Raw genomic sequence first — 22259 nt, 5'->3', positions numbered from 1 at the left:
CGCCACAAAAGCTCCGCTTATTGGACGCAGCTTAATTTCCACTAAATTCTCCCTAATGCGGGAATGAAAAAAAGAAAGTTGTGTGTGTGTGATCCAACTAACCCCCACTGTCCGGCAGTGGTATTATGGAAGAAAGTTTTCTGCAATATGATTTTGATGTTATTGCAAAAAGCTTTAGTCCGGGAGTTAGAAGGTGATAGCTCTATTGCAGATTCAGAGACCCATTTCAGAATGGCTGGAGAGACACGTCCATTTAGAAGTCACTTCCACTTACAATAAGCCCCGCATGTGTACATTACCGTTATCATTTGGATAATGATAATGCAAACACACTTCCTGATTCAAAGAAAATCTTTGAAACTGGCGCGTATTTAGTTCATTTTGTTGTAGTAAAAGTAATCAGAACATTCTCACCGGAATCCATGCAAACCAAGGTAGCGCTGCCATCACCATGTCAACGTCTTCAGGCCTCCTCCTCGTCTCGCCACCGTTGCGCTTGCAGTCAGTCATCATTTGAACACACGTCACTTTAGCTCCCACGAAATTATGAATGTTAAGCCACACGGGATGATTCTGTAATCCCTCGCGAATCACTAATGGTATGGCGGTAGTTTAATAGCCACATTACGTAAAAAAAAACACGAAACAAAACTGCAGTCATAGTGGCTTTAAAAAAACTTTACAATGGAAAGCTACTGGAAGGCGTAGCGCCATTGCACCGTAGCGCCGTGAAAACGCGAAATAAACAGCACATTCCTACACTCTCGAAACGAATTTTAGCACCGTTTCCTAACCCTAACTACTTAAGCAGCGGCATCGTGAGCGGCATTCAAACACACACAATCTTTGTAAACCCCCGCTATCGCACAATTCATTTGGTAATTATTATTTTTTTCGAATTCCATCAATTCATTCCTCACTATTAAAATTCTCACAAAACAAGCACTCTTTCACACGCGGAAGCTATCCGGATGGCGTAGCACCAGCCAAACCGTCAGCAGAATCACAAAAAAAAAATAGCGAACGCGAAAGAAACGCGACGAGCAAATCAAAACACGTCTGCACGCGGCTACGCCTCATATCCTGTTCACTTGGCGAGGAAAAGAAAAAGAAAGTTTAGCTGAAACCAAGTATACGTAATTCTGAACAAATATGTTTTAATAAATTGCAGAAATTTAAAATAAAAGAAAATCGGGTTAAGTACGGTTCCTTTGAATTCCACTAAGAATTTGCATCCTTTGACAGATACAGTGTATCAAACAATTGTCCGTACAGCAAGGTTTTGGTCAAAATAATTTTTCATTTAGATGATTATAATTTTTTTATAAGTCAATCAAAAACGTTGAAATTTTGACCAATTATAACCCATATATTAAAGCTCCATTGGAAAAATTTTGAGCAAGATCGAATAAGTTTTCCTAAAGTTATAGAACTTTTAGTGAAACTTATAACATTTTTGAATACATTTTCAAAACATTATATCTCAATATGTACTTGATGAAACTTTTTCAATATTTTTCGTGTTACAGCTTATACCTAAGGCTTTCATATGCAGCTTCGTTTAAGGTTTTATATTCACTACAAAAAATATGAAAAATCTGTATATGTTCAGAGTGTTATTTGGAAATTTATCATATTTTGATCAATAAAAGTGCCAAGTGTTTTCAACTATTTTAAACTCTCTTAACGATATATTTTTAAACAGGACCTACTAAACTACATATGAAGAGTAGGTCCAATGGGTTTTTTGATCAGTTAATGCACTTTTATTGGTGGAAAACGTTTGGCAGATAATATGTGCAAAATATGATAAATTTTAAAACATCGTCAACTACATACGCACATTTTTCATATTTTTTCTAGTGAATATAAAACCCCAAACATGGCTGCATATGAAAGCCTTAGGTATAAGATGTAACACAAAAAAAAATTGAAAAACCTAGATTAATCCACCTAGTGGTGATAGTGCCTTTCTCGTCGAATATGTACTCAACATTTTTTCCGGACATAAGCCGAAGTGTTCCTGAATCCTGAGAATACTCTAGAACGGAATAAATCCCATTTTCTTCTTTTGTCACTGTGCTCGTTGACTCGTCAATGTGGGATGGAGTGGATAAATAATAAATGTATTTGATGAAAAAAATCTTAAAAAATTAAGCAAACCGCTCTTCGGTTTTGATAAAAAAAAACTTCCGGAAGACTCTAAATTCACTTTTAAATTGAAAAATGTATTGGTTTATTTATTTGTGCACTTCTTCAAAATGTTGAATTCCGCAAAATTTCCAAGGGAGACCCCTCTGGACTTAAGAGAAAATCGAAATTTGTGTCAGCCTTATTCAGAAAAGCAAGAATTTTATCAAAGCCATAATTGAATTTGGAAACTTATTGATGGCTCATATTTCGACGCTATGTTAAACGTGTAGGCCGAGCTGAAAAATATCAAATCTCTCAGTTGACTGCTTGACCACCTTCACTAGCACTGGATGCCGATCATTATCAAGACATTTCGGCAATTTTTTTTTCTGCGCACTTTAGCCTATATTTTATTATCATTAGTTATAAGATTCATGTAAAATTTGACAAAAAAAAAAGTGCATGCAAGCGAAATTTCCCCTATTAAAGCCCAATTAAATTTCAACCGTGTTACAGAGTGCGAGGACTCAACCAGTTGCACCAAAATTGTTCGCAGTAATTTTAGATGCAAAAGGGGATTGGTGCTATAAAATTTAAATTTTTCCATACAACGTTGATCCATTCTACTGTATAATGACGCCTCAGGAATCTAAAATAATGTAGTTTGACAAGATCGCTTAAATTTTTATCAAGATTTTGTTCTTTTACACATATTAATCGCTTGCATCGAGTTTGTTTACCTGCGTAATTTCAGCAATGGATCCAATCCTGATTCTGCAACACTGCCGGTAATCTTAAGTGTGGTCAGAGACTATTTTCTTGCTGCCCGTTTATCGGTTAACGAACATTTTTGATGATTTGTTGTTTCGCATGCATGGGTTTGGTTTAGTTTTTTAATTGGTCACTTCCGACGGGACACCTGGAACCGGTTCCGGAACACAACCGGTTTAGATATGGTATGAAATTATTTTCCTGCTTACCGTTCATCTGGTTATCGAGAAAGCCGCTCTTCGATGTGTGACATGCCTGGGTTTGGTTCACCTTTTTAATTGGCCACTTCCGGCAGGACATCCGGAACCGGTTCCAGAATACAATGAGTTCATGTATCTGAAACTATTTTCTTGCTTACCGTTCACCTGGTCAACGAAAAAGCTGCTCTTTGATGTGTCGCATGTCTGGGTTTGGTTCACTTGCCTGGTACACTTTTTTAATTGGTCACTTCCGGCAGGACATCCGGAACCGGTTCTGGAACACAACCGGATCAAATATAGTGTGAAACTATTTTCCTGCTTACCGTTCATCTGGTTATCGAAAAAGCTACTCTTTGATGTGTCGCATGCCTGGGTTTGGTACACTTTTTTAATTGGCCACTTCCGGCTGGACATCTGGAACCGGTTCCGGAACACTACCGGATCAAACATGGTCTGAAACTATTTTCCTGCTTACCGTTCATCTGGTTATCGAAAAAGCCGCTCTTTGATGTGTCGCATGCCTGGGATTGGTTCACTTTTTTAATTGGCCACTTCCGGCAGGACATCTGGAACCGGTTCCGGAACACTACTGGTTCAAACGAGGTTTTAAACTATTTTAATGCTTACCGTTCATCTGGTTATCGAAAAAGCCGCTCTTTGATGTGTCGCATGCCTGGGTTTGGTACACTTTTTTAATTGGCCACTTCCGGCAGGACATCTGGAACCGGTTCCGGAACACTACCGGTTCAAACATGGTCTGAATTTATTTTCCTGCTTACCATTCAACTGGTTATCGAAAAAGCCGCTATTTGACGTGTCGCATGCATGGGTTATGTTCACTTTCTTATTAGGCCACTTCCGGCGGGACACCCGGAACCGGTTCCGGAACACAACCGGTTCAGATATAGTCAGAGACTATTTTCCTACTTCCCGTTCATCAGATAATCGAAAATGCCGTGGTTTGATGGGTCGCATGCATGGGTTTGTTGCATTTTCATACCTGGCTCCTTCCTGGGGTACCGGTCCGGAACACCTAAATGGCCATAACTCCGGAACGGCTGGACCGATCTGAACCATTTTCAATAGGAAACAATGGGACAATGTACCCCGTCGAATGAACCATCGGTCGTTGAAATCGGTTCATATTTACTATCTAAAAATGAGGTGACCTTTTTGTACACATACACACACACACACATACATACACACACACACACATACATACACACAGACATCATCTCAACTCGTCGAGCTGAGTCGATTGGTATATAACACTTGACCCCTCCGGGGGCTCTATCAAATTTTCGTTTTTGGAGTGAACATATAGCCTTTCGGTACACCTTGGTGTACGAGAAAGGCAAAAATTCATCGAGTACATATTGAGATATAATGTTTTAAAAATGTGTTCAAAAGTCTTGTAAGTTTTACTAAAAGTTCTATAACTTTCAGAAAACTTATTCGATCTCGCTCAAAATTTTACCAATGGAGCTTTTATATATGATTCATGATTGGTCAAAACTTCAGCGTGTCTGATTGACGCATAAAAAAGTTATTAACATTTGAATGAAAAATTATTTTGACAAAAAATTTGCTGTACGGACAATTGTTTGATACACTGTACGTATTTCGACCTCAACTGTAAGGTCGTCTTCAGTGTCTTGTACTTGACTCGACTTGAGTCGAGATCGACTTGAGTCGGGATAATTTCTCCTGCGTTTCCTTCAGGGATTCCTCCAGGATTTTGTCAAGCGTTTCTTCATTGAGATTCCTTCATTGATTTCCACCTGAATTCATTCAGGAATTTCACCCGGATTCCTTCCGGTATTCTTTCACCGATTATTCTGCATAAGGGATTCCTCAGTATATTTTTTTCTGTTCGGATGAGCCACTGCGACCAGTATTTAGATCTTTTGTGGCAATACCCGTATCCTTAGTATTTAGTGTATGTCGATAATCGATTTAATTTCTGAGAAAAACAAAACGGTAGATCTGATATTTGTCCATGCATTGAAACTCTGGCCCCATCCATACTTCTAGTTTAGTCCCAGGACAACATAGAAAAACCCGGGACTTTAAACTAGTTGCAAAACGCTGTCAAATTAGAGAATGTGTTTGGTAATGGGAATTCTTGTATCACCAGTACTTAGCAGTCCTTTGTAGGTTATTACGCAATTAGATACGCTAGGCATGTTTGTTTTTCTTACATCAAGTGGGCAAACCGAGTCTTTAATTTTTCGTAAGGCAATTTTAGAAACTGTCACTAGTAACAAATTCTGTGTACTATGAATCCTTATTACCAAAACGCATTACCCTAGTTTAACAAGTTGGATGTCACCAGGGTTCAGTTTGGGTAGATCTTACTTCGTAACGCAACCCAAAAAGGTGATCTATCCACGTTACGGGCTCCGTTAAAGATCGAGCATGTTTTTAACCCCCTCAACCATTCATCTCTCAGCACGGGTCGCCTGACACCTTGGATTGGGGTTCCTTCAAGGATTCGTTCAAGGTTTCTACTCGGGACTCTTTCCGGAATTCCCTTTGAGATTCCTTCATTGTTTTCCGCCGGAATTATTTTACTGATTCATCACGTGATTCCTTCATTGATGTTTTCCGGGATTCCTTACAAGTTCTTTCACGGGTTATTATTGAAATGCCATGAAGATTTTCTCCAGGGTACTTTCTAAGTTTTCTCCCGGAACTCCTTCAGGGATTTCTATCGTACTTCCTTTAAAAACTCCACCCAAAATTGATGCCTCCTAGGATTTCGTCATTTAGTTTTACCAGGATTCTTTTAAGAATTGCATTCAAGATACATTCAGGGATTTTTTAAAAATATTCTTCCGGTGATTTTTCTTATTTCTCCCGAGATTATTTTCTAAATTTCTTCATTGTTTTCCCTCGAGATTCCTCAAGGGATTTGTCTGGATACTTCTTCTGGTATTCTTTTATATATTCTTTCCACGGTTCATGTAGGAACTCCTCTTGATTATTTTCAGAGTTTTCTCCATTGATTTCTCAAATGATAACTCTGGGTTTCTGCAGAGACTCTTCCTCAGGTTTTTCACAGGATTCATTCATTGGTCTTTCTCGGGTTTTTAGGGATTTCTCCTTAATTTCCTTCAAGGATTTCCCCAAGATTATGTCAAAAAATCATCTATGAATTCCTTCCAGAATTCATTCATAGATTTCTCTCGGGATTCCTCTCGAAATTTGATCAGGGATTTCTACTGACTTTTGTTTCGGGTTTTTCTCCCGGGTTCCTTCATTAATTCCTCACTGATTTCTCCCACGTTACCTTTACAAATTCGTCTCGAGACTCATTCAGAAATTCTTTCAATGATTTCTTCCGGTATTCGTTTATAAATTTCGAGATACCTTCATTTATTTCTCCCTGGATTTCTTCTAGCATTCTTTTTAGGTATCCCTTTCAAAACTTTTTTAGGAATTCCCATAGAGATTCTTCCTGAATCCTTTCAGGGATTCCTTCAGAAATATCTCCCATGATTCCTTCATTGATTATTCCCGGTTTTCTTTTGGGAATTTATCTCAGTATTCCTCCGGAATTTTCCCTAAATTCTTTCAATAATTTAATCAAGGATCCTTTCTGGGATTCCTTTCGGGATGCCTCTCGAGATGTCCCCTGGGATTTCATCAGCGAATCCTACCGGATTATCTGCTGGAATTCCATCTTTCAGCGAGTTCTGTAGGGATTTCTTCCGGATATCATTCCGGGGTTCCTCCAAGATTTTCTCCCGGAAAATCCTCCAGGGATTTCTTCTGGGGTCCTTCCTACTAGCATTTCTCTCAGAAGTATTCATGACACAGGATTTCTTCGGATAATATTCCCGGGATTCTTGCGAGGATTACGCCATTGGGTGTGGATGTAGCACATTCTTCAATAGTGTAACGAGCCATGTAATAATCATCGGCGTATCTGCATCAAACATTTCCACGGGAATATCTAGAGCAAACTCCGAAACAAGTAATTAAACAAATCACAGAAAAAGGGCTCAGGTTGATTTCAGAAAATTATTAAGCAAATCTGTAGTTATATCCTTGACAAAGTTACTGGATGAGTACCCGAATAAAATGCTAAGCAAATTCCTGCAGAAATTCAGTGGTCTTGTTATCCTTGGTATCATTAATTGGCTCTACTCTGAGCATGCCTACACACTAAGAAATTCTCAATTTTAAAGTAGACGCAAACGAATAACCTGACGTAATAAGTGGCGACATAAAACAAAATGCTACTTATTTTTCTGCCGCAAATGACGTGAACGCGAATTAATTGAAAAATTCTGGGATTTCAGGCACAGGTTTTCATGAGTAAAAATTTAAAATAAAACACTTGATTCATTATTCAGTTCCAAACGGCATAATTTTACATGAACGGAGACATAAACTTGTTCTGCGCTGTGACGAACTGTCAAAGTTGTTTACAACTGCAGCTTTGCGCGCTGAGATCAGGATACGGTGGAAAATTATTCATTTTGTGACAAAAATATGATTCCTGTGCATCCAGTACTAAGTACAAGCTGCGAATCCAGCGTTAGGACTTCAACACGTCATCCCAGCTGTCGTGAACCGAGGGCCGATTCACGGAATATTCACCGGAACAATCTACGGAGTAGAAGTGCAATCGCGTATCTCAACTCACATCTCCTAGCATGGTTTCACTGCTTCTACAGAGTGCATTGCGTGGATTAATTGTGATCGATACACAATTTCTATAGTGATTGAGTGCATTGTAAATAAAATTCATTTGATGAAATAAAACTTTGAACCAATCTTTATTCTATAACCGAATGACAAAATGTAAGGGAATGCAGGCAAAGTTTTGAATGGATGATGCAATAATTGAGGTTATGTATGCAAATATTTGGCAGGCTGTAATTTTACGCGATTTGGCACTAGAAAGCATCATGTAAAAATAAAATCGTACACAAATTTGTGTCATTTTGCTCGCTGTCATATGTCGGCGTAGAATGACATAAAATTACGAGATTTTTTCGAAGTGTGTAGCTATTCTTTTGCTGAGAAAAACAATTTTAGCATGCATGGGCCTATTCCAATCTATTAGTTTACACACGTGTGACCAAGGCGCCGAAGAAAAAAATCTATATGCCTACCCTCTTCAATTCTTCACACACATGTTCCAAATGCATCTGACGCGTTCGTCTAAAAACCAGAAACAGCTGTTGTGCAAGGCGTCTCCTTCGTGCCACATTCTCCGGAGGTCCTTTATGCGGGAATCCTAGGCAGACAAACAATTATGTATCTCGCTTTTCACTAGATCCGAGGAGAGTCGACCGACAGATGGAAGGGATCGTTTCGGGAACAAGCAGGTAGCCGAAATGTGAGTGGGGTGCTGCACCAGCAGTCATCCGGTTTCGGATGCATTTCTACTGGATGATCCTTTTGCTTCCTTCCTCCACGTGCCGATGTATGTTTTTCGCTATCTTTTCAAAGTTTATGATGTTTTATAGAGTGCACTTAATTAATAATGTCGTGAAATGGGAGTTTATATACACATCGAAATATTTTTTTTGTGTGTCAAAAACAAACTTATGTGTCTCGTTACTCATGACAAATATTTGGTCAAACAAAACCGACAAATGGTCAACACAACGTGAATCAAGGCAACCTTAGATGAAAGTCGTACTACAATGCCGGCACCTCTCAAACGTCAAATTTTCGGTGAGAGTAAGCAGGCCAGCATAAATTCGTGCAGTGGACCATGACAAATATTTGGCATTACGACCATTACGACAAACCGTCTAATGGCGCCTTAAGGAGAAACATCAGAGAATACAAATATGGCTGCCACAATGGCCGACTTAGACCCCCTACTCACGTTTTCAAGAGTACCAATCTTAAAAATTCACAAACAAATGCGCTCGATTTGGCAGTGAGCAAAGCCAGGATAAACAAGTGCGGCTTGGTTCGATGCATCGTTCGTCAGATTTGTGCCTTCAAAGTCTCTATGCAAAATTGCAATGGGATTTCTTGATGTTTCACCTTAAATGACCCGAGAAATAATAAAAAAATGTTGTCAAAATTTATTCGTGTAATGCGATATAAGCGGCAGATCTGGAACATAAATTAAGGATGGTTGGCTGAAATGCGTTCAGCTTTGAACACACTTAAAAAAATCAAAATAAGTAAATAAGCACAGCAAAATAAAAACACACATAGTAGTCTATGCGAATTTAACGAAAATGACAGCCGGTCGATTTTGGCGGTCGATCGACGACAGCGACGGAAACAAAACAAACCGAAGATGTGCACATGTCGTCACGTGTTCAGTGCGTCATTTGCGATACCGTGTTGCCATTCGATCGGGAAAACACCGGGAATTTGATCGAACACCTGCAGGACTTCCACCGCCATGATTGGAAGCGTTCGTTCCGCAGTAAGAGGAAGTCAAAACATCAACGTCGGCGTAACCAGGGCCGGATCTAAGGGGGGGCCAGGGGGGCCCGGGCCCCGGGCCCCCACATTTTAGGGGCCCCCACAAAAACCATTTTTGGTTGCTAACATTAGCTTTATTTTTCATATTACTCAAGTACTGTACTGAAAATAAGGAAAAACATTTTTGGACATCTCTCCGAGGGGCCTCCACATCCCCTCGGGCCCCGGGCCCCCACAATCCTTAATCCGGGCCTGGGCGTAACACAAGTGGAGATATTGTACTGGAGATGGAGAATCTGCCGGTCATGGTGGAGATGGGCGGTCATCATAGTCGAGATGACCATCATGATCATCAGGATTGTACCGTTCGGGACGTGATCGATCGCGCAGTTGGATCTACGGAAGTGACTGTTGAGAACAAGTTAGTCGGCCAGTCCCCTGCAAGTTCCGATGAAGAAGATAATGTATCGGTGACCAGCAGGGACGCTTTGGAGGAAAAACTGATCAAGGAGCAGCGCACCGATTCCAGAAAGAAGAAAACCTTGTACAAGAGGGCTTATCGACCGAAGAGATCGTTCCGATCCGGACGGGTCCTATCGTACCGGACGACGGTCGAGACTTGGCGACCCGGTGGCATGAGGATCCAGTGCCCGGCATGTGGACGGAGTCGGATACCGGTGGTGCGGGCTCCCTCGGAACACGAAAGCTCCTCCTCGATGTGGTCGTCATTTCTGATGTGCTGTTGGCCCTTTTGGTGTTTACCCTGTTGCTTTCCAAGACCGAAGCGGGAATATTTATACTGCTCCGGATGTGATGCCTACTTGGCGATGTACGATTATGATAGGGACTGCGTACAGCCGAATTTTGAACTGTTCGAAGCTGGGTAATGTGGTAGTTATGTTCGATTGCTTACTAGATTTAAGATGGATGTTTGCAAATATATTTTCGTTGTTTTATTTTACGGAAAATTATAAGCTTAACCGTTGTCGGTACTTCAGTATTGCCAGATCAGCTGTGCTCACAAAAAGGAACCAATAAGATGAATAAGATAACTGCTTAGGACTAACAGGCATATTCAGTATGTAAGTGTTGATGATTTTCTATTTTTATCGATTTGATGGATTTTTCCGAGATGTCCCGGGATTTCTTTCGAGATTCAATAAGTCTTTGATGCGTTTTTTTTTTTACAAAATTTGACCGGGATTACTTCAGATATTTTTTCGGAAATTTCTTACAAGAAATCTTGTATGTTTAACTCCTAATAGGAGACATTCCGGAAAAAAACTTAAAAATTCCCGCAAGAACTCCGGGGGGCAATTATAGAACAAATTCCAAAAAGAAGCACCCATAATAATTTGTGGTAGAGATTCTATAAAGAGCTCTGCGTATAATCCCGAGGGAATCTGTGAAACATAATCTCAGGTGGATCACTGCAAGAAATTAGGTGATCAATCAAGGAAAAGCTTTGAAAAATATCCGCAAAAAACACGGAAAGAACTCCATGATAAATACCAGAAGTAGCCCTGCAGAAATCACAGAAGACTCCAAAAAGTTTTAGGAGAAAATCCAGGATTAAGGGGGCTATTTTATAACTCGAGTCGATTAAATCGGGTCGCCTGCTATCACTGTCGAGTCGAGCAGAAAAGCAGGGCTGGTAGCGATCAGGTGGCAAAATAATAGTGACTTTAGTGACCAAAATTATCAAAAAAGTGACCAAATAGTGACTGAATAGTGACCTCAAAATTATTGAAAAATTTAATTTATATGCTGAACATTCGATGAATTAATGAATTCCAGAGAGAATTAATGTATATTTTTTAGCTAAGCTCATGAATATGTTATTGTTTGAATAATTCTTTTTTTTTTTTGGAAAGTGTTCAATTTAAGAAGCATTTTCCTATTTTCATAAATTTTGTTGATAACTGATTGTTGATGACAATACCTATCGTACATATCGTACGGCATTGGCACAAAGCATAAATTTGTCATGCGATTTTATTTGGTGAATTATTTAACAAAAGTGTCACAGATTGACTAAAACTGAACCAGAATGAGCCACAGCCGTCGCAAAATTTAATGATTTAAAAAATAAAATCAGCTGCAGTGAAAAATTGTGATTTGAACAGATGGAAAATTCGACATAGGGTCAGAGAGTTATTCGCAGTCCCATGCTCCCAAATTCATGCTATTCAAAACCCAGCGAATGCGGCACCGATTGATTTCTCTATTTTTGTTTTCATACGTGCTCACTTTCAATAGAAACTGCAAAAATAAGGAACAAAAACAGCGCTTCAAACCTTCATTTTGAGTATGATGAAAACGGAAGCATTATACTCAATAAGTAACCATGTCCTACTTTTACGTTATGGAAACAGACCAATCAGACTTATAATGTATTTAGTGAAATTTCCTTGAAATACATTTTGGCTTAAATTTATGTTTGTAATCGACACCAGAAATGAACCATCCTTAGAGGTGGAAATCCAGCCAAGAATAAAGCTGATTTTATTTTAATAGCGTTACATGCGCGAAGGAAATGAATTTGATTATCGCACCAAAATTGCAGGAAATAAGTTCCGTGAAAATCTCTATGACAGGTAGAAGTTACTAGCAAATTAGTTAGTAAACATGAGTTTTCCTTAGATGCTTTTTACTTCTATGTGCTGATAGATTTCTGCATGTTGATTATAAAAAGGAATTTATCTAAATATGAAATTTGACTGCTGAGACTGCATGAATCTGTTGTTAATTTTATATTAATGTAGACGAATTCCAACATACAGTTACTTTGATTTTTTCCTTTGCCCTTTAGTAAGAAAATTACCTTTTCTTAAAAAAAAATATGCGCTGGAATACGCCCACTGGTCTCATGTTTTTGGAAAGGCCTAATGTCACAAAAATTATAGATTCCCGAGACAAACAATTGATGCAACTCATGCAGAAATATTCTGAAATACCAGGACAAAATCGTTGAATTAATTTATTCAACTTTTATGGCAATTTCATGCCTTAGAAGAAGTATCCTCCCTTTCCCTCATGATGACAAAGATGGGCGTGGCCAGCACTTACAGCTATCTAAGAATAACCTTCACTTGGATACCGGTTGTTTTTTTTTTTAAGATTTTTTTAACAACTGTTGTAATTAGAACAACAGTTAAATATTATGTTAATATTATGATAGCTTTCAGTTGCAATCTAACAGTTACTCCAATACTATGCAATACATTTGATTTAAGAAAAAAGAAGAATTCTCGCTGAAATGAATGTGAAGATTGAGTTGTGAAAAATAATGAAGATATTCATACTGCACTCCTGCAAAATGTAACCAGACATGTTTTAGAGAAACTAATGAAATGGAATGAATCGTTATATTCGTAATGAAACTTTTGAATTCCTGGCAAACATAGTTTGATCGATATCTCAAAGACCCAGATGAAGAACTGATCGAATTTTTGAGACAATCATTACAGTATATGTTTTGAACAAACTTTGGATTCATTTTAAATAATACTCTTGAAATAACACCACCAAATTTGGTTTCACTAGATTGAACAATAAAATATCACGTTAATGAAGATTTTCATTAGAAACTCTCAAATAAACTCCATCATAAACTCTTGTGGATTTCAGCAAAAAGCTGCTGAACAAATGACGTCACGACTGCCTCCAGAAATTCATTTCGCATTTGTAACAAAAATTGTTCTGCAAACTCTGAAATTAATTCGAAAACTTCATATTAACTCGAGATAAACTATGTGTTATTGTATTTTAATCCGATGAACTTAATTCACACATTAAACCATTACCGTAATCCGGGGAAACATTGATCAGAATTTTCAATCTTTCTTGAATAATTCTCTTGTTAAAGCAAATGTTACATGTTTTATATTTTTAAAACAAGTACTGGCCCTCTGATTATGTGTTAAGCTACTCGAAAAAGTATTGTAAAACTTTTAAACATGTTTAAATAGACTTTTTTATCTAATTTTTTATTTTGTTGATTTGGGGTAACATTGCTCATGTCAGTGATCAATGTTCGTTTGTGTTGAAAATGCCCTTACTTACTTAATTCTGGGGCACTGATTTCGAATATGTTGTCCAAATTCGTACAAGTTATGTACTTTTTGAGTTATTTTAAGATTAAAATCCTGCAAACCGCGAATAACGCCTTAAGGTAGGCAACGGCTTAAGGATTTGATAGCCTACATTTAACAAATCGTATATTTTACTGAAAAAGAGAAATTTCAAAAAAGTTTCGTTCATCAAATTCAACTCTAGGATATCATATTGAAGTAATACAATGATTTCGAACCTCATATTGTACAGGGGGTGGCCACAATGTTTGGGATAGGCAACTTTTTTTTCTCCCACAAAAAAATTCAACATGCTGTAACTTTTCATAGAGTGCATCAAAAAATCTCAAATTTTGTCTGTTTATCAACCTATTATATGTGCATCAGTGGTACAAATTTGGGCTCGATTGAATAATTTTTCGCGAAGTTCGAAAATTTCATTCAATTCGGTTCACTGGTTTCCGAGATATGACAGCTCAAAAATGAGATGTCTAAAAAACAGTGTTTTACCCGAACATTTCTAACTTTGCGAAAGATTAATCAATCGAGCCCAAATTTGTACCACTGATGCACATATAATAGGTTGACAAACAGTCAAAATTTGAGATTGATTGATGCACTCTATGGAAAGTTATAGCATGTTGAACTTTTTCGTAAGAGAAAAAAAGTTGCCTATCCCAAACATTTTGGCCATCCCCTGTATCTAGTATTCATGCCATGCATGAATGTTTGACCATGTACCTCATTGCGTCACGAAACACAGTTATGGAGAAATTGACTTTTTTCATGTTTATGAAATTCAATTTTCAAGAATTACATGTCATTCAATAGCTAAATAATAGCAGATTACGATATTCTATTCGATAGCAGAAACTGATTCAATGTAAAATGCTTGTTTGAACATTTCATGAGGTCGGTCAAGCCGATCAATGTTGCCCCGCTGATCAATGATACCCCGTTTTACGGTACCAGTTTTTGAATTCGTGGACATAGGGTGATATAATTTACCTGAAATCTTAAATGCAGGAATGTTGTTTATTATTCAAAACTATAGTAACTCAGAAATTCATCTATCATCTTAGCCACCAATCCATCTTCACTTCTTCCAAATACGAAAAAAGCTGTAATTAAGTTACATAATGATGTACCTAATAAGCGGCGCAGCCGAATTTTTTTTTAAAGCAAGGTTTTTGAGGAAAATTGTTGCATCGATTTTGGCATTGTTGTTTTACCAAAATTCTTATATGATCTTCTCAATGTTGTCAGATTTACGAAAATAGTGACTTTAGTGACCATTTTACTGAAAAAAGTGACTTTAGTGACTTTTTCATGCAAATAGTGACTTTTTAGTGACTGACTCAAAAATAGTGACCAAATCACTAAAAAGTGACTCGCTACCAGGCCTGGAAAAGCGATCACAGAAACCGACTAGCTCGACAGTCGACAGCAGAAGAGTGGTCGATTCGCGATTTTGACAGTTTACTGAAGGAATTTTGTTTACACAAGCTTTTTACGAGCGGCTGCGTCGTTGAATGTTGGTGTCTGCGGCAAACATGTCCAGCTGGGTGATGCGTGTCTGGTAGTGGTCATGTGGAACCGGCCAACCCAATCTGGTCCTGCTGCGGGCATCGAAATTACACCCGCGGGGACCTGGATCGTGAACATTTCGGTCAGGGCACCAAAACCAGGCATGCGAAGGCTCTGTCTACATGATTTTTTATATTCATCTTCTTGATCACCGTAAAACGTCAAATGGCTTCCCTGGCCAACCATTGGTCAACCCATGGCCACCGGAATGTGCTCTGCAAAAGCCTATTTCGAGGACGTTTTGGACATACGGTCAAAACTAGAAATGCGACGGCTCTTTCTTCATGATTTGTCATATCCATCATTTTAGTAACCATGAATAGGTCTAATTAAAGGAAGACCTTTAACAACCCGTGGCCACTGAAATATACCCTGGAGGAACCTGTTCCGAGGACCTTTGGACCATGATGCCAAATTTAGGCATGCGACGGCTCTATCTTCATGCTTTTTCATATCCATCATCTTGGTTACCGTAAAAAGGTCCAATGTCCTCCCTGGCCAATCGAAATGCGTCCTGAAGGTGCTTTCTTCGTGAACGCCAAAACTTGGAATGCGACGGTCTATCTTCTTGATTCTTTATATTAATTATCTTTTTTTTCCTCCACGCTGTTAGGGCAATCAAGCCACTACATATAATAAGCTGAACTTTTGTGACATCCATCATCCATAAAAAGGACCAATGGCCAGGCGACTGTGGTCATCCCGTGGTTATAAGAATGTGACCTGGAGAAATCTGTTTCGAGGACGTTCAGGCCATGGAGCAAGAACTACGCATGCGACGGCTCTATTTTCATGAATTTTTCTCTCTGGTCCTCCAGAAATTCCTCCAGGAATTTCTCCGGAAATTCCTCCGGCAATTCCTCCAGAAATTTCTCTAGAAATTCTTCAAGGGATTCCTCCGGGAATTCCTACAGGAATTCCTCTAGTAATTACTCCAGAAATTCCAGTAGGAAATCCTTCAGAATTTCTAGGAATTTCTCCGAAAATTCTCCTAAGATTTTCTCTAAAAAATCCTCCAGGAATTTCTCCAGAAATTCCTCTAGGAATTTGTCCAGAAATTCCTCTAGGATTTTTTTCCAAAAATTCCTCAAGGAATTTCTCCAGAAATTCCTCTAGGAATGTCTCCCAAAATTCCTCTAGGAATTTCTAAATTCTCCAGAAATTCCTCTAGGAATTTCTCCAGAAATTCCTCTAGGATTTTTTCCCAAAATTCCTCTAGGAATTTCTCCAGAAATTCCTCTAAGAATTTCTCCAGAAATTCCTCTTGGAATTCCTCCAGAAATTGCTCTAGGAATTTCTCCAGAAATTCCTTTTGAAAATTCTCCAAAAATTCCTCTAGTAATTTCTCCAGAAATTCCTCTAAAAATTTCTCCAGAAAAAAAAAACTTCAAGAGACATCCCAAGATCAACACAGAAAGGACTCTTCCAAGAGAAGTCCCGGGAGAAAATTCTAGAGAAATCTCAGGTAAACTTCAAAAGAAATCCCGCGAGAACCTTTAAGAAACATACCAGCTAGAACTTCTGTAGAAATCCAAGGAGAAACTCTAGAAGGAAGCTTTCGGAAAATTCTTGAAGAAATCACAGGACAAACTTCGGCAGAAATCTAGAAAGGAATTCCTGGAGAAAATTAGTGCAAAACTCTTTAACCCTTTACTTTTCATGGTTGTTCTAGCTAGAGCACCATTGATTTTCGACAAACTCGAGACAAATGGAATCAGATGATTATGATGCAATACTTTTTAGAATATGATTGTAACCCTATTGTGGCTTAAATTCTCCAACAGGGGAGGAAAAAAAAACCCTATTAGACAAACCCAACTGCCAACTATTGTGGAATAAGTGGAACTATTGATATACAATCAAAATACTATTGATTTGCAACTACTTTTTTTTTTCTTCGAATGAGTGTAATCAGTTGTACCTTTAAATTCCGCCCTATGTTGCTTTTGCTTATCTTTTGACAGATACGCGTATTTCGACTACCACTTGTAATCTTCCTCAGTGTCAGTTATTCACTGAATCAGTGAATTAGCAGTATAATATCAGTATAATATACAATATACTTTTTTTTTCGTTGATTTCGAAAAATTTGGACAATTAGCATTAACTTTACTGTCCCCACTCGCATAATAGTCCCATATGAATAGGAAACCCATCAAAGATGGGACTGTTATGCGAGTGGGGGCAGTTTAGTTCAAGTACTTTTTTCGGAAGTGCTTTTTTGGCATACAAATAGTCATGTGGGAAAGTCGTGGGAAGGAAAGGGTTAAAACCCTTGGAGGAGCTTTTGTAGAATAAGCCATTTCATGAGACGTTTCAGAACAGCTGATCGCAGCAGCGGCGTCAACTGACAGAAGTCCACGCACGTTTGATTCGCTGAAATGTCGCGTAATTTTTGGAAAGTCACTAGTTCGACAAATTGGAGATATCAGAAATTTGGGCAAAAAAGGTTCAAAAGCAGTCGAAGAAGCAATACAAAACTCAATAATTTATTAGATATTTTTTTCGTTGTGATTGACTCGTTTAGAGGCTGAAAAGAATTTAAATAAAAAAATCTCAAGTTCGTTTTAGCCAGTTTGAAAAGCTACGCTTGGCCTGCGCGCAGTCATTAACCATCATTAACCAGATGATGATTGAAAACGTAAACATCAGAGCACAGACATCTGACGTTTGACTAGCCTCATAAAATAGACTATTCCCAGGAATACATAACTCCAAGCAACGCAGGGCGAGATCCCGGGAAGATCTTATGGAGTGGTCCCAAGAGGAACACTGAAAGCAATCGCGGAAAATCTTCAAGAGGAATCCCGAGAGAATCTCTAGCAGAAATTCCGTGACAACAGGTGTTGTAGTAATGATGAGATTTCGAAATTTTTTTTTTTTTTTTTTTTTCATAGTGATTACGGCGGTAGCACACTGTGCTTATGTTCTAACACCGCACCCTTTCCCTACGTTTGCTTCTATGAGCCTCTATTTTTGTTTCAACACACAGAAGTACGTAGGCATATCGTGGCCCAAGTCGACACTGTTTTGGCCTGCGTTGAACAAAAATAGTTTTAATAAAAGTTTCCCCTTTTTTTCTTTTTGTCAATTTTTTTTGTAGTATGGTTTATGTATTTAGTTAGGTTCTTGTCAATCTGTCAGTTATTCGAAGTAGATCTCCAATATGTAGTCAATAAGTCAATTAAGTCATTCTGATCTGTTCTATCATAGCAGCTTTAGTCTTTGCTTTATTGAAGTGTAGTTTTATTGGAAATATGCTGAATATCGTTATTAAAAAGAGACGTCTGGAACTGTGTCCTGCTAGTTGTTCCGTCATGCACATACGTCATGTCTTAATATGTAATGCTTAGGAGATTAACGAAAACACGTGTGTTCGGTCAGATGTCCATTGCGTGGAAAGTCAAGGAAAATAGGTTTGTTATGTAAGCCTCGCTTGAAGCACTGCCCGTGAGAACCCTGTCATCTGTACACCAGCTAATCCGTATCTTCGTATACAGCTAAATACTGTACTGTCAACCGGCGAAAAGCCTACGGGTAAAAATTAAAAAGTGAATAATAATGCTGTCTAGCGCATTGTTTTCTATCGGCCACTATTGTAGTCTAGTCCCAGCTGCAAGCTTTTTTCCAATCTTAGCGTCAATTGTCTTCTAGATACTTCTGGATAGATTCATCGAATCAGTCGAACCCGTATGTTAAAATATAGTCGATTCTGTGTCAAATTGTTTTCTTGATTTCTATTTCTCTGTGTTCATCTCTTGTGTCCTTAAATTGTCATCGGTCCAAAACCCACATAAACATGTAACTGAACTTCTGATATTTTTTCTGTTGGTGTCATAGCACCATCTAAGAGATAAACAAAAATACGCCAAGTTGGTCAGTTGACTTTAATAAAACAAAAATTGCTTGCCAACTATTATGTACTCATCCCCCTACAAATACTATGAAAAATATTCAAATTCGTTCTGTCCTATCGGTCCTACCAAGATAAACCATGTCATAATCTCATGCGCGGCCTAGAAATGTCAACCTAGTCATACAAAAGTAACGTTGTTCAGTTAATAAAAAGCAATCAATTTTTCGTCCAAACTGTCACGTCGAACGCATTGACGTCAACAATGCGTTTAAGTGTTCGCACGTTAGCTTCGAATCTATCAGCACAATTAAGTGCTGCAAATCTCCTTCCCACTGTTAATTTTTTGGTTGATTTTAATTGCTTTATTTAAAGAAAATATAATCAAGTACCTAACATTGTAAAAATTCGAAAAAGCGACTATGACATTAATAAATTACTAATCAAAATCAACCGAGAAACGTGGCAAATAGAGCCCAAACAACATTTTGAAGTCAGCTGGCTGTAAAAGGTTCCAAAACCAGTCACAAATCCTATAAAACTTTTATTAGGATTTGTAACGATCATCAAAACCTTCTCAAATCCAACCGATTTGGAACTATTGCTTGGGAATAGACTCTACTGAGCCCTGGCGGTTCCTCCGTGTTTATCGAGCATGTCTGATGCATATGATCAGCCATACTCCATCTGCAGCAGCCGATTCGCGATGAACCGTTGGAGGCGCATTAAAGTGTTAAAAAGGTGATATGTTTCACTAAAGAACACTACATTACAATAATCAAAATGAAACTCCTTCACTTTAATACCGTCAACCCCTGCGAACTTGGCCAGGGCGTAATGATGAGATTTCGAAATTATATTCATAATTCTTCCTCGAATTTCCTCCACGCATTTGTAGGATAATTCCTCATTTAAATTTGTACGATAATTCCTCATTTAAATTTCGCAGTTTCTCACAGAATTCTTCCTGTGAGCTTTTGCTTGAATTTGTCCAAGGTTTTTTTTCCTAGTTCGTCAGAACTTTGTTTCTGGCTTTTTCCTGTTCTCCCAGTGTTCCATCCAGAGGGTGTCTACAAATTTGCTCCCATAAATAGTTCATTTCCAGATTTTTTCGGTGCTCTTTCGGAATTTCTGTGAGTTGTTCTTGAGATTTCTACAGGAGTTTTTCACGGGGTCTCTACTGGAGTACATCTCGGGGGTTTCTTCAAAAGGTTTTCCCAATATGTTTCCAAAGTTTCTCGCTGGATTGCACAGAAATCCCTCCGAAGTTATCCGAAGTTCGATTAGGAATTTCTCTGAGTGGTTTTCCAAGATAGCCTTGCAACAGTTTCTCTTTGAACTTTTGCAGAAGTTCTTCCAGAAATATCTTCTAGAGTTTTCTATGTAACAGTTCTCTTGGATTTTCTTGCAGGCTTTATCTTAGAGGTTTTCAGAGCTCCTCCTTGAGTTTCCTTAATATTTTATCCCGGGAATACTCCTAGATCTGTTTTTTTCAAGATGTCCCGGTTTTTTTCAGGATTTCTTCTGAAGTTCCTCTCGAGATTCCTCCAACAAGTCTTGCCAGATTTCACCTAGATTCCTTCCTATATTTCTCCAGGAATTTCTTGCAAGGAATTTTGTTAGTTATCCCAGGGACATTTCAAAGAAAAATTCCTAGAAAAATCCGTGCAAGAACTCCGGGAGCAACTATTAAAAAAATGCTAAAAGGATCCATCCAGAATCTCGCGACAATTTCTGGTAAGGATCCCGGGAAGAGCTCTGGGAATAATCCCGAGACAACGTGTAAAAATCCTCAGCTGAATCACTGCATGAAATCCGACCAACAACTACACAGTAAAGCCTTCAAAACGCTCTAAATAAATAACGTGGAGAACTCCATGAGAAATATCATCAAAAGTTTCTGCAGAAATCCCCGCGATCATCGACCACATGTGAATTTAAGGCTCAAGCATCCGTCATCATTTTTCGGAAAATAAAAAGCAGTTTTCTCGCTGCAAATCAAAACAAGGATCATGGAAATATATTCACTGCATTATATTTCTCATGTGGAGTACAGTGAATATATTTTCATAGCATAAACTTTTGTTTTGAACGAAAAAACTGCTTTCAAATGTTTGATGACGATGATTTCATTGACGAAAAGTTCAACGTTAAAATCACGTTACGACAGGCACCAAGGAAAAAAATCTTAGGAGAAAGCCCTAGGTAAATTTTCCCCGACTGGAGCGGGGATCAAACCCACACTCCGAGGCTTACGAGACACCTAAACGACTGACGCCGCTAACCGATCGGCCACGAAGCCCACGCACTGTTTTTAATAGCATTTTTTTTAAACTGAGACAGTAGCAAGTGGATGGTTGCATCCCTGAATAAGGACCCTCAGGTTTTACTTCGTAAGAATTTATGCCACGGTTATTTCAATTTGAACCACTTTGTAAAAAGCCATATGCAGTACTTACATGCTCTCCCGGAAGGTGGCCAAACATTCGCGCACCTGACTCAGGTTAGTTTCGTCCCAGGTCTGGTTGTTACCTTCTTCCACATTGGATGCACTCATGATTTTTATAATATAGGTTTTATACAATTATCACAAGAAAAATGAAATCACTTCTCTTCAATCAATGAACTCCTTTGAACGACACTTATGGCGATCGATCACACACAATATGCACCGGGCCGCGGGGATCTCACTGCGATGGTCGATGTAAACTTGGCACCGATTCACTTGAAATCCAAACGACAGCCGCCGCGCCACAGACACAGTTATCACAAAATCACCCCGAGATGCACTGGCGGCACACAAATTAAAATAAACGCGTTCTTTAGAAACAAAAATACCTACTAAACGAATAATGTGCAATTTCGCGACAAAACCGAATGACCGACCACGAACCGACAAAAGATGACGACCACGGACCACGGCGAAAAAAGCGTTATTTTTATGTTTATGTTTTCCTTTCATCATCCCCACGGATTCAAACGCGAGAGAGAAAAACAGCGCGCGCGAGAGAGGAGACGCACGCACACACACATGCACGCACTAAAATTGAAACTGACGTTGGGGACGCGACGAAAATGGAACGAAGCACGCAAAACACGGTAAAACAAAGTGCCACGGATTGAGTGTGATTTATACATGCTATACAATATTGATAATGCTATACAATATCAGGCCGAACATTTCAATAGGTCCTATCTGCATTTCAGAGGCTCTCTTTGTTCATTTTCTCT

At 38.6% G+C, this 22259-nt stretch overlaps 1 protein-coding gene across 2 annotated transcripts in view; it reads right to left on the bottom strand.

Moving 5' to 3' along the window:
- The window catches only part of LOC134284228 (centrosomin-like), a 139198-nt gene extending 117265 nt beyond the window's left edge, over window positions 1-21933 (bottom strand). The window contains exon 1 of one of the 2 annotated variants that reach the window (XM_062842891.1): window positions 21488-21933. In XM_062842891.1, coding sequence (XP_062698875.1) covers window positions 21488-21585 — 98 coding nt within the window. In that variant the 5' untranslated portion in view covers window positions 21586-21933. The remainder of the gene's footprint in view (window positions 1-21487) is intronic. The other variant, XM_062842902.1, reaches the window with a different exon arrangement.
- Window positions 21934-22259: the final 326 nt, after the last annotated feature.

This window comes from Aedes albopictus, chromosome 3 (assembly GCF_035046485.1).
Source record: "Aedes albopictus strain Foshan chromosome 3, AalbF5, whole genome shotgun sequence".
NCBI lineage: Eukaryota > Metazoa > Arthropoda > Insecta > Diptera > Culicidae > Aedes > Aedes albopictus.
This window is presented reverse-complemented; position numbering and strand designations above follow the sequence as displayed.